General features: G+C 28.6%; 1 protein-coding gene and 1 long non-coding RNA gene across 2 annotated transcripts; one reads left to right on the top strand and one right to left on the bottom strand.

The window, feature by feature from the left end:
- On the bottom strand, nucleotides 1-3,679 carry LOC111032802. Its single transcript, XR_002604344.1, has 3 exons — nucleotides 3,551-3,679; nucleotides 232-361; nucleotides 1-145 (listed from the first exon to the last, which is right to left on the bottom strand). It is a non-coding gene; the product is annotated as an uncharacterized LOC111032802 (long non-coding RNA).
- A 44-nt stretch (nucleotides 3,680-3,723) lies between these two features.
- On the top strand, nucleotides 3,724-15,561 carry LOC111032801 (zinc finger protein 474-like). The gene is made up of 6 exons (XM_022313260.1): nucleotides 3,724-3,998; nucleotides 5,531-6,126; nucleotides 10,066-10,185; nucleotides 10,632-10,733; nucleotides 13,391-13,601; nucleotides 14,459-15,561. Exons 1-6 carry the CDS (start codon nucleotides 3,920-3,922, stop codon nucleotides 14,608-14,610), a joined length of 1,260 nt encoding a protein of 419 aa, XP_022168952.1. The 5' UTR covers nucleotides 3,724-3,919; the 3' UTR covers nucleotides 14,611-15,561.
- The last annotated feature ends 3,145 nt before the right edge of the window (nucleotides 15,562-18,706 follow it).

Raw genomic sequence — 18,706 nt, forward strand, 5'->3', positions numbered from 1 at the left:
GACATTTTGTGTGCTTTTCGAAGGTGTCCACTATTCAGATGGTTCAAATTGTAGAAAGTTTGTAGTTGGCTCTCTTGAAAACATCCACTTTTAAGAGGTTTCTGCTTAATAGCACCTCCTAATGGAGGTGTCCGTTAGAGTTTCGCTGTATAATTACATAAATATTATATTAAATAAATAATTTTAATAGCCATATAAATATATTATAAGATATACAACTTATATAGGTACTTGGCAATATAAGCTGACAAACCGTCTTTGCTCAGAATCGTTATCCGTATGCAATGATTGAACTGTTTGCATTGAATTCAAATTTGATACGTAGAATAGCTATTGTGATGTATCCTCATTATTCGGGACACTACAAAGTTATAAAAAAAGTCACTGTAATAGTGTTATTATGGATTACATTTTAATTAAAAGATAAAACATTGCACACAATGGACCTGCCTCAGTATAGTTAAATAAAGTCTATATTAAATTATTAACAATGTTGTGGCGTTGTGTACCGTATGTTATATAAGTATATTAATTGTAATTAGGTCTACCATTTATAAAAAGGATTCACCTGTAAAACAATAAACGATAAGGTAAGTTAAAATAATTTTTGCCAAAATATTGCATTTTAAAATGGTATTATATGCATAAAAATATAAAATATAATAAAACACTTAAACAAGTTTTTATTACCTAAGACAAATATTTTTATATTACAAATGCTTCAAAAAGAGTCAAAATATTTTTAAAACCTTATAGTGGGTAGAAAATACGAATATATAGCATCCTGTGAGTATTTAATGTGTATCTATGGGTTTTTTACAAATATATATTATATTCCCAGTATAAGGAAATTTTTTACTTTTGAAACCACCCCTCCCCCTTCCAAAGTACCAATGATTTACCAAACACATCATTGTAAATGTAATACATTCATCACTCCACTCAGAATTGAAAAGGTTTGCTGTGAAGTAAGTGGGCTAAGATTTCTTTACGATCTTTTAGATCCGAACTCAATTTTCCTATTAAATAAAATGTGGGACGCAAGCAGTTTGCAGTTTGCACCGACAAATTCAACTAAATGTAATTTCCTTTTATAGTTATAAAGTTATAACTTATAACTTATAAGGTATAAGTAATAGCTAGGTACTATAAAAGTATTAATTATTAATAATTAATGAGCATCAATATCAAACATCAAAATATGTCACGATTAAATTCTTAAAGAAATAATTTATAATTTATCTGATATTAGATAGGTACTAAGAATTTCTCTTAAACAAAATACATTACAAAAAAAAAATAATAATAACCAATGATACCTAATATTTACTAATAATGGAGAATAGTAAAGAATAAGACGAATCAAGAATGTATACTGTATAGTGTATACACATTAGGTTACCTACTTTAACCACAAACTAAATTAACTAGTAACCATACATAGTATACGTGATGTACGAATAGATACATATCTAGGTATCACAAGTTACACAAAGGACTATTGTTTTAATTTATTCACCTTGTTAAATTATTTACCATGTATTATTAATTGTTGCGGTTTTTTAGATTGCTTTGGCTTTGACATCAATGTTTATAAGAAAAACTTAGGTATAATCGTATCAACATCAGTCGTTTACTCGTACGCATCAGTTGTCATGTGAGTAAATTACATCGATAACGATTAAAATGATATCGAAGTTGTATCAGGTTTATGTTTCAAAAAATGTGTATACCAAATATGAGTACAGTCAGTATCATCTATAACGACGGCTAAGGGACTGTAAAAACGAATCGTTAAAACCAGATGTCGTTACATAAAATATGTTCATATAAACAAAACGGAATTTTTCCGGGACCTTGAAAATAACATCGTTATACCCCATAGTAATATAATGTCGTTATGACAGGTGTCGTTATAGATAGTACTGACTGTATTATAATATGTTAACATATTGTATTATTAAAGCTATGGTACATAGATAAGGTAGATAGCGGTTATTATAAAAATCAAAAATAATTAATATTTAACATAAAATGGTTTGTTGAAAACTATAAGTTTGTATTAAATTTGGAATTAGTAATTAGGTAGGTATACATATCATGGTATTATAATTTTTAATATTTGTAAAACTAGAATTTTTTTATGCGTTTGCACATAACAGTTATTCCTTTGACCTCTAAGAAAGGATTTAATGGTTATTTCTTATAGTGATTTTGTCGTGTCTGAGACACCTATAAGATTAATACGAATTTTGAGACAAGTACTCCCCTAAAATCAGATTGAGGTTTCTGCATAATTGTGTTATTAATTTAACTAGTCCAGAGAGTTTAATTTTTAGATCTACTAGGCAAAGAAATATTTTGACCACCGTTTTCACAAATAATAAATACTTATTTCTCCAGTGATTTTGACTTTTTGCGACATATAGGGAATTACCCCGGTTACCGTCTAGCATATTACTTTGAACTTGAGAGGTAGGTGACTAGTGACCAGTGTAGAAGCAACCAATATTTATATTCAAGGGATGACGGAAGGAGTGGGAGATTTTTTATGAAAAAATACCAGTACCTGAAATTGCAATACAAATTAATTGAAATTATGCAGCTACATATTGCGTAGGATTTAAAAAAAAAATTTCCATCAGGGGAATATGTATCACTGCTAGCGACTCGCAAAATGTTGTTAAGAGTAAAAAAATCAATAAATTTTAAATTAAGTATTTTTGTTTAAACTTTTATTTTGGGAGACACAGTTGGATTGATTCATTCCAAAAGTCCCAACGATCCACACAATAGGGGTTTATAAAATAGACCTATAGTTGCCCTATAGTCTAACTACTGTATGTCTGTATATCTACCTTAATGTCCAACTACGCCCCTGAACTATTTGTGGGAGTACGAGGATTATTTACGCTCAGAATATAATTAACCTTCACTAACAGAAACAATCACATAAGTAAATTCTCATCACTTTTACTTTTATTTTATACTGAGAATATTACTCCAACACTCTAAATGAACCATCAACCTATATGAACTACTATATAATAATACAATTTAATAATATTGAACGCTCATTGGTGAAACACACTCTTAAAGAGTTGTGATGCCAAAAATAAAAGAAAGAAAAGAAATTAAGAAAATGTATGAAGATTGGATAGTTCTGAATTTCGTGAAGTAAAAAAAAATGTCTGAATTAATTTTTTACGAGTTTTCATATATTTTTTGCTCAAACTAATTGTTCGTTTATTTATTTTTTGTGAATATTCAAAATCCATATCATAGTTCACTTTAAGATAAAAATATGTCACGCTACAAAAGACAATAAGTTTATAATTTGAACTAAATGTTATTATCCTTTCCTCATAAACTTTTCTTAAATATTATATTTAATTTTAATCATTAAAGTCTTTTGATAAATATTCAATGCAATAAAATAACAAATTTGAACCATATAGTTTTTATGTTATGTTTGATACCAAAATATCAGATAATTAGTGTTGTTTTGTATAATAAAACATTATTAGTTTTTAAAATCAATATCGTTTACCTTTAATTATTTGAACGAGAATTTCACATAAAACACGACTCTTCACAAAAATAAAATAAATTACTATTAAACCGGGAATTATCTGAACTGCAATATACCAACTATATCTATGAAATACAGATACCTACGTACTGAATGCGAAAGGCGTAGTTCATACTGGTATCGGTCGTGTGTGTTTTCAGTTACGTTTTGCGTGTAGTCACAGGCTGACGTTTGATGATGAGTAATGATAAATATTTTAATCCAACACTTTTATAGGGGATTTAAAATGAAGTATAAATATACTTACAAATAAAATAAAATATTTAATTTAATAAATTGTATTTATAATTGTTGTGTTAAATGTTTTAAAAAAATACGGACAATTCTATGGATACTACAAGTACTACTACAACAACTTTAAAGTCAAAAAAATTTCCCACCATGTTCAAGAAAATGATGCTTTCAAGTTAGTTGATTGGTTTCTAAAAGTATTATATAATGTTGATTATGCTTGATATGTATGTACAAATACATTGTTTATAGTTACACAAATATTCAATAATTGTACTTTTGTTTTGTATTTAATGTAATCACGTAGATTAAATATTAAAATTTCATAAGTAATCGTTATTCGTTTTTTTTTACTTGAAATCATTATTATATAGTTGCTTAGTGTACAGAATAATATAAGGTATTCATGCAATTCATAATTAATCATTTTCACTATGCTGGATGAACAAGTAGAGCAAATAAACAGCATTATTGAATTATTACATTAACACGAAAACTTTTAAGACTGAGGAAATATGACACAATTTAATTTTGGCAAACTGTGATAACAATAATTTAAAGTTGAATTTATTAGTCTTATAACATCAGTTATATATTTTGTAATTAATAATAATTAATTTCAAGAACGTTTTTAAGAAGTAAAACTTACACATAGATCATTGTAATAAAATATAAATTCAAAACTGTATTTGTATTTACAATTAGAACGTTAGGTATAGTTAAAAAAAAATATTAAAATTGTACTTTTCATATTTTGTATAAATTATCTATATGAATCACAATAAACTGATATTATATTAAAGATATTTAAAAAAATGCATAGAAAATACTCATGATACATAGATATAGTATAGCTTTGTTTTGTGCTTACATAACTTTCAATATATAAACTTAGAAAAATTTGTAATTGTACAAGCAATTGCAATATTAACAACATAACATTTATTTATTTAATAATGTATCTATTACTTTACATTTTAAATATTTTTTTAGGTTTAAGATTTTCGAACTTAACTAATTATGAACAAAAGCTTAGACAGAGTTGGCTAATACATTGATTTTTATGCAACATCAACAAACTAAAATATTATCCATGGTAACGGGTTATTAGTATAGAAATTGGATACAAATTTACTTTTTTAAATTAAAATACACACGTAGGTAGTAACGAGTAACTTAATAATTGTACACAACGATAAAAAAGAAGCTAATCCTTTTTCCATAATAATATTCGATTTATCGTCCTAAATGTGTGACTTAATTGAAATAATACACAATAATATATTAAACGAAAAACTCAATAAATACAAAAAATTAGCCAATCATCAATAATTGATATTAAATACCTACTGTATAATGTTGATAGTAGATTTTATAATAAAACTCAAAATTAAAAACAAATTCAATTTATTGTTTCTATGAATATATATATATTAAAATGTATAACCTATATACCTACTAATAAAAAATATTTGAGTTGAATTTTCTAATAAATTTCGATTTAGTTATTCTATAATAAATTATAATACATGTAGGCTAGATGTTAAAAAATACATTTTTTTTATAAATACAAATTATATACAAATGTATGTACAAAGATGCATAGTACAAGGTATATTGTTGTATTTAATACCTATATTGAATATTTATTATGAAAATAAAATACATGTAGTATGTACTAATGCTTTATGGTGTAAATTTATTTAGGATTAAAGACCATTTCAAAGGATGCAACTTCAGCTGTAAAATCATCCGTCCAAAAAAAGACATCGGCAAAAAAAAAGTCGAAAACGGCTTTGGAAGCTGAACAGGAAGTTGTGGGTATGTCAAGGCGGCCAGACACAGCCACGTTGGGCAAACCACTGTTGTTGGACAAGCGGACAGAGAGCGGAACGGAAGTACGGCCATCAACTACAAAACGTCCGGTTTGTCAACAATTTAACAGTAGAACATACCGGGTTAAAACCAAGGACCGAAAAAGCGTGCTTAGCTTACCAGAAGTATCTAAACAGACACCGAAGAATCGGAAAAGTCATTTACCGATTAAAGTGAAACCGATTGCTCCAACTCCACCAATTCGGCAACGTATACAAAAGATGCCGTCTCCATCAAACGACCAGGAAAACGTTAAACAGAATATTATTAGCGAGAGAATAGAAAAAAAAACTGAAGAATATCAACCAGAAAAATGGGTTCCAACGGCTGTTGGATCAGCGAGGAAGAAAAGGCTTGTTTTGTGCTATTTGTGCGGTAAAGAATTCGGTACTGCTTCGTTGCCATTTCACGAACCTCATTGTCTCAAGGTACGCTATAATAGTTATTCCACAACGTAACGCTCCCAAATTATAGGTAAAAATACTATAAATATATTAACATTTTATTGGAAATGTAAAATAACTCGTATTTTTGGTAATACTAGATGTTGTGTTTAAAAGTTTGACTATATTTATTTTTTAGAAAACACAAATAAATTTACTGTAGTCTGTAATTCAAATGAAATTCAAATAAAAAATAATCATCATAGGTATAGGGAAAAGGGAAAACAATTGACGAAACTAATTTAGGTATAGATATTATACAAAAAAATTATAAACAAAAAAGTTGGTAGAAAAATACATTAGATTAGGTACAAAAACAACGAAATAAAAATAATATATTCGATTTATAACTAAGTTCTATTTTTATTGGGTACCTACACTATATAATTATTTATTGTCCTTGAACTTGAAATATCGCATCCTTTATTATTATATTTTGTTTGTTTGATTAGTTTTTTTTTTCGATGTTTTGCATTTCAAAATATTTTAAACAAACATTGATAAATTATACTTCGTGACGATAGTCACATATACAAACATAAATATTATGACAAATAATAATAGGTATACGCATACGCCGTCGTTATATACAAGATATGATTACATCTGATTATATACCTACTATATGTCTATATAGAAATATATCCTACTATATATTATTATATATCTATGTATATATATGTATATACTATTATTACACTATTTAGTACTTATAACTTTTATTAACAAACAATATTCAACTAATTTTTCAAACAATGAATGTAGGTATAAGTGTTTTTTATGATTTTCATAAAAAATTTGATTATTATATTTAATGATTTTAAAATAATTGTAACAAGAGCTTTCTTGGTAACTAGGTTAGTGTAATAATATTAAGGCTTGTTCCTGTCGAAGCATTAAACAAACATTTTATCAAAATGTAACTAAAAACTACCGGATATACCTCGAATGTCGGAATGTATGCTCAGTTGAATATAGGTTAAACGTGGGAAGTGTACCCACGGCGTTTAATAAAAAAACCATAATTTGTACAGTTTTCCTTCGTTTTAAGCGTATCTAGATACAGGAAAGTTGAATCCTAGTTTACAAGTATATATTTTTTTTACAACCTCAGCTGTACTTCTGTTTAATATAGCTATATTGTACACGGTTTACACCGTCAAAACACAATGCCACCAATGTGAGAGCAAAATAATAATGGGTGGGTGTGCAGTGTGCACCTATATATAGTTGCTTGCCCAGGAAGTCCGTAATATGTCTATAATATGGTTTTTGGAACACTACTCCCATTGTTTAAAAGAGGATGTTATACATAACGAGTAGTTTTTGCAATAAGCCACCGGTATCAATAAAATTATAATACCGAACTCAATTAATCGAACTTAATAACACTCTTACTAGCCTTACTTATTTTAATTCAAGTTGACGAAATAGTCTTATTATATTGAATGATGCCTCAAACAGTCACTCTTTCTAAAATGTATTTAACAATTTAAACGTCGTATTTAATAATGATTCAGTTAGATAAATTTACAGGTTTTTAGATTAATACAAAAATGTTTGTAATTAACAAGAACAAAATGTGATTAAGTTAATCAATTATTTATTGACAAAATAAATTCTATTTCTAAGTTTTAAAAACGGATGAAATATCATTATTTTTTAAATTTATTAAGATCATTTTATTGATTGAAAAAGCTATTATATAAACTATAAAGTAAAGAGTTCTTTTCAATGGGCAGTGTAGAAATTAAAAACACTGCTTGTTTACTTAAATACCATCGCAGATCACAATGTCGTACAGAAGACTAAAGTAACAAAGTCTGCGATATACTTACAGGAATAGGTAAATCACTTTTTAACTAATTATTGAAAGATAACACTTATTCATAATTATATACTTAAAATATAAATATAAATAATAAATCTAATTATACCCCAAATTTTTCTCGATATTTTTATTGTAAAACAATAAGGTATCAGTTATATTGATATTAAATAAATAAATACAATAAATTACAAAATTACAATATATGTTTTTTACTATATCATATTGCCCGTTGGAAAGATTTTCAAGGGCATATATAGGGATAATAGGGATATATATATATATTTTGAATAAACCTATATCAGATTTGTGTAATATAATATAATAATACATATATTGTGGATAGAAGTGTTGGCGTGTAGCTGTAGTAAAAGAATCACTTGAGTGATTTTCAAACGAAAACAGTCGCTGTATAGACCTTGAAAATTGGAAACCTCAAAACACTCCATACTGACCACAACAATACCTATTTACGATATAATTATAATATTATACTTGTTTTAAATGAATTATCCTAAAATTTGAATAGTTGGAGTGCCATAATCATAAACTCCCACTGACCTGTTCATCCATGACCCATATCTAAAATATATTCCTCATCGCTATATCTACTGACTTATTAACTATTAATAGTGATAAACATGTTTTCATTATATAAGTTTATAAAGTTGATGAAAAGTCAATACGTATGCATATAAATAAAAAAATTTAACATGTTCCATTGACAAGGTCTTGGAAAACCTATAATAGATATTATCATACGAAAAATGATTTTGAACAATTCCGTTGAAATCACATTTGCTGACTTTTTTTACAGTTTTTGATAGTATTTCCTTAAATTAGAGCTTAGACTTTTAGAGGAACCATTGAACAAAATCAAAAAAATTACCTCTTCAAATAATCAAATATATTGTGTTTTCCCGAGATCCAATCTTAAATGGAGCTACTTTTTGAATGTTGAAATTTCTTACCCTAAAATCTATTTAGCAAAACATAATGATAATAAAAAAATAACTGTAAAATCAATAGGTACATAATATTATATATAATATATAACCTAACCTACCAATACAATTTAATTGTCCATGTGTTTCATTATTTTTACACGCTACAGGTATCATTATTTTATTGTGTTTTATGTATACCTATAAGTGACTATTTTTTCAGACATATAATTATTGTTTTGTACTATTGATTTTAAATTGACATTGAAACTATGAAACATAAACATAATATTATATTAAAAACTATCTAATAACTATATATATATATTTATATATGTAGTCGAACGTGTCCTGACTAGCTGACTGATCAACGTAGAGCCTAAGCTATGATATCTGAAAACTTAAAATTTTCGTAGTACCCTGTAAAGGTACACAAAAAAGGATTTTTAAAAATTCGCCCTTTAAAGACGTCCTCTCACACAGATTTTGAGATTCACTATAAAAATGGAAATTTTTTTTGTTTATAAATGGTTGTCATTGGCTGCAGATTATGAAAATAATAATATAAATTATTTTTTTTGTTTGTATATGAATTGTTGCCATTGGTTACTCGACCAGATAAGGAAAAAGCACACATCAAATCGTAGCGTTTATGTGGCCTCGGTTAAAGATTTAAAGAACCACTAAATCTTAAAACCAAATGTATGCTTGTGATTTATTATACACCCAAAAACTTCCAGACTGATTTTGACAAGAATTTTTAGGGATGTCAGAGAGAGTAGTTTAATTACGTTAAAAAATATACCAACTGCTAAATTTTGTCCACAGCTTACAGTTGCCCATTTAGGTCGAATTATTTCACAAAGTGAGGTACACCAACGCTGACTTGCCCGTGATTTGACTATCTGAGGTACACTAAAACTGAAATAGTGAGATACACCTTTATAGCACTGAATTTTATATTTGTTCATTTTTCCAGAACGAAGATAGGTTACACAGCTAATATAGTATATACACAATATAGCTGGTATAGGTATCTATATTTTATAGGAACTACATAACATTAGCATGGTTTATGTTAATGGACAGACAATTACTGTAAAAGATAAACGTTCGTAAATTCGATAATGGCTATGTATATTTTTTCAACAGAAATGGACACAAGAAAATTCCCGACTACCCGAACATTTACAAAGAACTTTGCCAAAGAAACCGGACAGTCAAATTATTTCTGTTGATGACTGGAATCAGCTGGCATGGGAGGCCACTCAGGTACCTATGCCTAATATATTATACAAACATTCAATTTCTAGCGATAACATTAGCTTAAAAACTCAATACTTTGAGTTGAAGTTCGATGAACTGAAAACCGACTTTGCAACGAAAGCGAGTGGGCAGAAGTCATGACTCATGATGCAGTTAATTCATTTATGGTATAACCAACTATTATAACTGGTTATACACTTTATTTGTACGCCCAAACATTGGTGTACATACGAAGGTGTGCATTGGTATTCCCTCGTGAATACATAGTCAAACAATGACAATGTTTGATTCAAATAGTAGGAAAATGATGAGGCTTTTCTTATTTATACATAGATAAATTGATTGATGACATTTCATGTTATCTTCTATTATTATATATATAGGTACCTACTAGCTAATTATAAAAATGTACTACTCGGACAATGATTGAAAAGTGTATGTAATGATTGCAGTCAAATTTGGTGCCATGCGATTTTTGCCAACGGAAGTTCCTAGCAAACAGACTTGAAGCCCACGCAAGAGTTTGTATTGAATCTAAGAAAAAAACAGCACCAGTAAGTGGATAATAATTTGATTGTATTCATTATAAATGTTAGTATGGGTAGTGAGTATAATTTAGATTTGACAATATGAGACAACTATTATATATAAATATCAATAATCTCACAAATGATGAGTGATGAATACTTTTATAATGAGTAAACAGTTGTAGGTATTTAGATATTTAGTTAGATGATGTATCTTGACTATTAGTTAGTATAGAAGCTGCATTCTACTATGTGTACTCGTAAGTTGTATATTATTTTGTAATGATGTAAGTATACATTGGATTTTGAATTTTACAGTATGTACCTATTAATATAAATAATTCAGTGGGTTATGCTTGGGCATTGATAAATGTAAATTTATATCTGCTAAAATTAGAAATTGCTCATTCGATTGTGTAAATAAAAATTTGTTTTTTTCGTCTGACATCAATAAAACAATTAACATAAAATATTTGAGGAGACCAAGTATTGCAAATAATTTTTCTAGATCTCCGTCTAGGTCAATTACGTAATTTCACAAAATGTATGCAGATTTAATGTACACGCATACAGGGCATGTTATATTATTTACATAAGAATAAATGTTACACTATTATTGTAATTTGTAAGTAAAAATAAAATATGTTAAATAAATTAAGGTTTTTTTTACGGATTTTGTATAATGAATACGTTGACTCACTGTATAAGTGTAAATGACAAAATATATTTTAACTTATAATATATTATATCCAAGGTGATTGTTTTAAAGGTAAACACTCACAAAGGTATTTACTATTTAGAAATAGGTATTATTTTCACAGACACGAGGGTTAGGGAGTAGGCCATTAGGGTACGCTCATCTAAATATAAATAATAGGTTTGTCTATTTATAAGTTTTAAATAATTAACTAATCGATCGAAATTTCGATATTTTTAAATTACAATTCTCGGAAAAATGTTCTGCTTCAGAATATGTTTTTTTTTTGTACTTTATTTGAACTAAACAATCTATGTACAATATACGTCATACGCCATACTTTGTTTAATACGCTTAGGTGATGATTCCAAGAAGGTTACTGTTAGAAAATATGTTGAAGTAGCCACTCACTGCCCACTGACGTTACTCCTGGCGTGGATTAAAATATGCGAAATTAAAAATGTATGCAGCCATTCAAAAAAGATAAAAAAAAACTTTAAAAATGCTTACAATAAAAATATTATTTCATTATAAAATGTTATTCTATTACCTATTACCCCAATTTAAAATTTCTGAACACATCTCAGTACGTAGAAGGCACATAGGTATAGGCGGTAGAGGTATAGACAATATACTATATTAATTGTAGTTATATATACTAAATAGTAAAAATATTTTCATATTGCAGTATTTAGTATGTACTCATTTTAATATTTGCTAATTTTTCAAATAGCTCGAATTATAAGTGAGTAAGTGACTATGACCATGAAATCTAACCCAACCAAAATATTGGTATTAAAATATAGGTATGGATATTATTTATGTACAGAATACAATAGGTTTTAAATTTTTCTCTCTGCCCAGAATCTAATACAAAAAGTAAATTTTATAATAAGAAAAATTTACAACCACAGGTAATATCAAATTACGTATAATTGACAATATATTTTAAATCCGTCAAAAGAATGCGTATTACCTAAATGAAAAGTTTCGTAATTAACTGAACATTGAATTTTAAATCTTCGACACATTTTAAGCTAGACAGTTAGATGTATGAAATACACGAAAATACGAAATACAAATTGCAGACTGTAAACCATATAGCCATACTAGGATTTAAATTATAGAAAATGACTGACCGTTTTCACAATGATAGTACCGCACCGCGCCCATGAGAACCCAAACGACATTATTTCGCATGCCAATATAAAATGCATATTTTCTCAGTAAAAGTGTCAAATTCAAAGATACAAAAAATATAATAATAACTAATATACTTTTTTTTTTTATGGTATCGAGGACTGGAGGAGGAACTATGGTGCCAATACTTCTCCTTCAGCCCCCATCGTTTATTGTCAAAAACAAAAACATACAACAATTAACAACGGCGGGCCAATCCCCCACTCGCTGCTATTACAAACAAAATTTTTCTATATGCATAATAAAACGGCGGACTATATTATGTATAATACTATAATAAATAAAACGGCTCTCCCTAATTTTAAATTACTAATATACTACTTATATCCCAACGATGTATTCTGGTTATCATTAATCAACGCTACACGTATTTTATTACTATAGGTACCTACCTATACCATCTATACATTCAAAGCATCGTGACGTCGTAGTTATAGGTATTAGGTAGGTACCTACACATAGATACACCTTATAAATACAACACGTTATATGAGTATAAACATAACGAATTCGTATATCGATTGAATGTCATTATGTATACAACGACGGTCTCAAAAGTAGAAGAACAAAAAATACGAACATATTATATAACCTAAGTATGTTATAAGTCCGTCAATATCGTCAAATCAGCTAGGTGCATGGGGCGACGATCGCGTATATAGATAAATAATTAGATATATTATATTATATTGTGCAGGGGGAACCGTTTCGTCTGGTCGAGTCATGATTTTATTCGCGTACCTAATAATAATGATAAATAAAAATATAGGTATTCCGTTTTCCACAGACGCCAAAGTTACCAGCTAAATCGGCCGTCATCATGGACAGACCAAAAAAGAAACCAGCGCCGTGTTACGTGTGCGGTCGACTATTCGGGACCGCGTCCATAGGGATTCACGAACCTCAGTGTCTGATCAAGTGGACCCGAGAAAACGATAGCTTAGCACCACATCTCCGACGACCTGTGCCCACTAAACCGGAAGTGATCATCGACGAAGGTAATGAGATACCACCGTTGTGTATGTGTAGTGTGACGTTTATGACATATCTAATGTACCTACCTGGCTACCTATATAATAATTTATGTAGGTATATCATATGTGGTGTATCATTTTTATAGATCTACGTATAGTAAAAGGTATATTGTACGGCCAGTATAGGACGATACACGCTATCTATAATATTATTTAATCAGTCAACTTTTGAGACTTTAAGCAAAAAATGTTATGTTTTACAAAAAAAACAATTTTTCATCTTTATTTTGTATTCCTAGCGTGGAGCGAAAGATGTAAATCCCTAATGACTAATTATTGCCCAATATTGCACATTGCCCACACTCAAAAGTAAAATGTAACAATTTGAAAATTTTACCTAAGTATGAAACTGTAGGCTTCACAAAATACCAACTATGAAAAAATCAATTTTTAAAATTGATACCTACCCTATGATTTTTATCTTAAGTTATTGAGTCAAACGACGCGTTAGCAACGGCTTCAAATGTAATTTAAATAATTGATATACCTAAACCCTAATGGCACAATATATACAAATTATATACTCAGATATTCACATAAATATTATATTTTTATGTTACATTTTTAAGCCAATTTTATGTACCTAGTTCATGTACGTATACATATTATGTCAGATGTCGGCGTGTAGTTAACTAGGTACTTCCTAGTCCTAGATGCTACATTTGATGCTTTAACAATAATTCTGACAATAATAAATGTGAAAAATAATGTATAATAAAGGTATTATTTAAGATAGGCAGGTACTTAATACTTATTGCATACCTATCATGTGAACAATAATTATTAATTACATATAATATTATAATAATATAACGTTTTAGTGACGGGCAAGGTGGACCAACAAGCTACCAGAGAAGAACACTGGAAATCGTACTTGTCACAGCTCGTGCCATGCGATCGGTGCAAACGGACATTCGACCCGGACAGGTTGGAAGTGCATCAGAGAAGTTGTAAAGGAGTGACAAATAAATGAAAACAATATTATTATTAAACTAATAACGTCAATGCAGATATAAATATTATTATTCTCGTTAAAACCAGGTTTTGTTTAATTACAGTATTGAAGTACGTAGTTATGTTAGTTATTTGATGTAGTAAGAACTTTAGAGGACGCTTACACCCGCATGCGCTGTCTCCGTCTTATAAACGCGTAACATGGACATTCGTTGTACATTCTAAATAATCCATTTAACTCCTACTATGGTTCAAATTTCAGCGAATTCACCTGTTATCAAATTTAGAAGTAATAGAGACAACCATGCGGGTGTACCGTCCTCTAAATTTAAAACGGTTAAATATGTATTGGAAGTAGGTTCTTACGTCTTACATAAATCACAGTATCTAAAAGCAGCGACGTATTTCGAAAAATGTTTAGAAAGGTGTCGAAAATATAGGGGAATTGACTATATTATATAGTTAGGCAGTTGTGGAGTTGTCAATAAGCAGGTTAGTGGCGTTTTTCTGAAAAACTTGAATATAAATCGCTTCTGACCACAATATATTAACCATAATATACTCAATAATTGTTGTCTAACTGTAGTCAAAATTACTTAGGTACCTAACATAAAAAAATACTTATTGAAAAAATTAAATAATTGAAAAAATATTATTTGTTTAACTGCTGACATTGTTTCTATATTAGCCATTAGGCACACAAATATAAATGATAAATTAGGTAATATAAATTAATCACTTAAAATTACATTCTAAACATCGAGAAAATAAGTCGTGTGCCTGTATAATTTTACATAAGTAACATGATACCGTGTATATCATTAGCTAGACTTAAGATAATTTGTGATTTAAAGTTTTGGATAAAGTTACGTAAATAACCTACTGATTTGAGTATTTTACTATAATTAGTAACTGCATTTTTTGTAAATTTATTATGCATGTATTATAATAAACAGAATAGTATATACTATGTATATGATTTATTGTAACGACAAAATTGAATATAGTTTTATATTATTAACACATTTTTACAATTTTTCCCTAGAGTATTATCAAATAAGACATCAGCAGAAGTCTAATAGTTTTAATCACTGTCTTTCTTTAAGGCCGTGGTTTTAATGACCTGAACACATTTTCAAATAAAACAAGTAATATGCATGAAAATATGAAATACTCATAACTATTCATATATTTAATAAACACCATGTCAAAACTTTTTGATTAAAAACGAATAATGTACTCCCACAGATAATAATTACTATTACAGTATTACCTATACATCTGTGTATACTCAAACCCACGACCTTCGAGTATGTAAGACAGGGGCGGACTGGGCCATAATTGCACAGATGCGCCGGTGTCATCGAATGTATCCCGGGCTGGTACAAAATAATCCACCTGCTAAATCATTATTGTTGACGATTTTTTTAGGACCTCTTATACTTAGAACTCCTTTGTAGTAGACCGACATAATCCACTTCACTCCACTCCACTCAACTCAACATTCAATGTTTATAAATTATAAGTTACCTATAACTATATAGGGTCTGCAAAATGCATTATTTTTTGGGAAGTTCCCGCCAATGCTTTGCAGGTACAAAATCCCTTTCATACTCGTACATCAGAGGTTCCCAAACTATGGGTCGAGCTATTTTTTTAAATAATACAAAAATATAATCATCTATTACCTTTCGTTGATGTTCAAAGTTCAAATTCAGTTTTATCGCCAATCCTCATCTGTGAGTGTGACAATTACGAGTTTACCAGCGGCGGTGTCAAATACTAAATATTATACTTATTTTACTTTTTTTTCGTAATTACATAAAATTTAATAAAATAGTTTAATTTTCTGTTGTATGGTAAAAAAAAAGGTCATTCATTGATATTGTGGGTCGCCCATATTTTAAAAAATTTTCAAAATGGGTCGTACAATAAAAAGTTTGGGAACCTGTCGTACATCAAAGAATTTAAAACTATTTAACTTTTAATTTGCATTTTAATCAGTTTTAGTGTTTTTTGAGCAATAATTTTTACAATTTTTAAGTAATTTTTGTTAATTCTTAGTACAAATTTATACATGACTTAGGTACATTTTTATATTCTAGATTAAATTTAATTAGGAATTTCAAAAATTTTGCTGCGACCATTAATCATATGTTAATTGTACTATTTATGATTTTATAAACTAGTCACTAACAACTAATTGGTTAGTCGGTGTTACATCGTAATCGCGTTTATATCGATAATAAGTTCATATTGTTTACTCAAAAATTGTTATAACAATTTTTTGGTCATTTCTAAGGACATTATTGCGGTTAAAATACTTTTTGGGGGCATTCTAATCTAGATGTCATCTATGATTTAGGATTTAAAGTACAATATAAACAATAAATAATTAATATTAGCTCAAATAAATTTTAATTTTAAAAATATTTATCACCTATTTATTCATTTATTATAGTAGTTAGTGAACAACTGAAATTCAAAAATGAAGTACCGAAGTCTATAATAAGTGTAGGTTGTAATAGTAGAGGGCCGATTTTTTTTCAATAATAGTCCACCCCTGATCTAAGACCCATCGGTCTTTATCTTTAAAGGCCGTTCTCAAATCTGTCATTTCTTAAGAAATTAAACAGTTTTTTGGATATTGTTTTTAGACGCAAGTTATACAAGACTGTACAAGTTGATTATTTGGGTCAAATATACTAATTATATTTATTTATTTATAATAAGCATAAATACTTTTAGAGCATAATGCATAATATGAACTTAAAAGGTAATTACTATTACTTGGTAATAAATATTAATTAACCAGTAGCACTTATAACATAATGTTTTTTGGACTAGGCAGAACTCAATTTAGGTCCAACCAATTTTGAAGCCCTATGTTTATTGCCATAGAAAGACAAATCCACAATTAAAACAAAAATGTAATTACATTAATACTAAATGCAGAAACTATACTCTATTCCATAAATCTGGAAGAACTCGCGAAAAAAGAATCGCCGTTATTCGCAACATCTCTCGGCACCCAACGATACCCGCCGTGTACACTGAAGGTTATAATAACATTAATAACAATGGTATTAAATACGCGAAGTGTGGTATCAACTCAACCACATTGTATACAAGATAAAACTGCATCGTCGAAAACAGCGCTTGCCACCGGAAAATCGAGTGACACACCAGCGCGGAGCTGGAGGCGTTTTGGTCAAATATTTTTCCATTTATTTAGGATAGAGTATAGATATTGTTCTACTGCCCAAAACTCAAAAACCTAACCATTATTCCTATATTTTCCCCGTAACTGAAATTTTTTTTTCAATATTTATTGCTTCACAAAATTATATAGTTGAAGGCACGCATCAGTGGGTTTGAATGGTGTGCAAAGCAGGTATTACAACTTGGCATTGAACATGTATTGATACTTTATTTGCATTAGAATTGTTTGTAGCATCTCACAATAAAATTGAAGACCATATTGGTTTTAGAAAGGTTTAGTATAGAACAATGTTATTTACCTTTCCCTTAGTAGTTATTAATCTAACGCAATATGAATATAATTTGCAATATTACCAGTGCATATTACTTTAGCGAGTAGTAATCGTCAAACTATCATACATTATGAAATCATTAATGTACCATTTAATCAATGTCTTTTTTTATTTATTTTATAAAAATTAGATATATATTATTTTCACCAGTGTTATTACTAACTTCTTATCTTTAGTCAGTTTACCTTACTGGGTGTTGACCCTAGATCTTATATTTTCAAGGAATTATAGAACAAGTTTAAGAACCAACCTAAAAATAAGTACCAGTCACATTTAATTTGAGGCACGCAAATCATCAATAATTATTATATCCATCGTCGGGCATAGTGATTTTTTAATATCATTTTACATAAAAATGATCGCGGTAAATTAATAAAAAAAATTATATTTTCAGAAAAATCAAAAATGATTAGTATTATATAATATATCAGGATTGGCCAAACCGTGGTTTCATGAGACGCATGGGGCTCTTGACATAGAATCTTGAGGCTCGCGCATCTTATGGTAACATTTTTAATATGAATTTATGTATTAGAAAAAGTATATTTTATTAAATTACAA

Source organism: Myzus persicae, unplaced genomic scaffold (genome assembly GCF_001856785.1).
Source record: "Myzus persicae strain clone G006 unplaced genomic scaffold, MPER_G0061.0, whole genome shotgun sequence".
Classification (NCBI taxonomy): Eukaryota; Metazoa; Arthropoda; class Insecta; order Hemiptera; family Aphididae; genus Myzus; species Myzus persicae.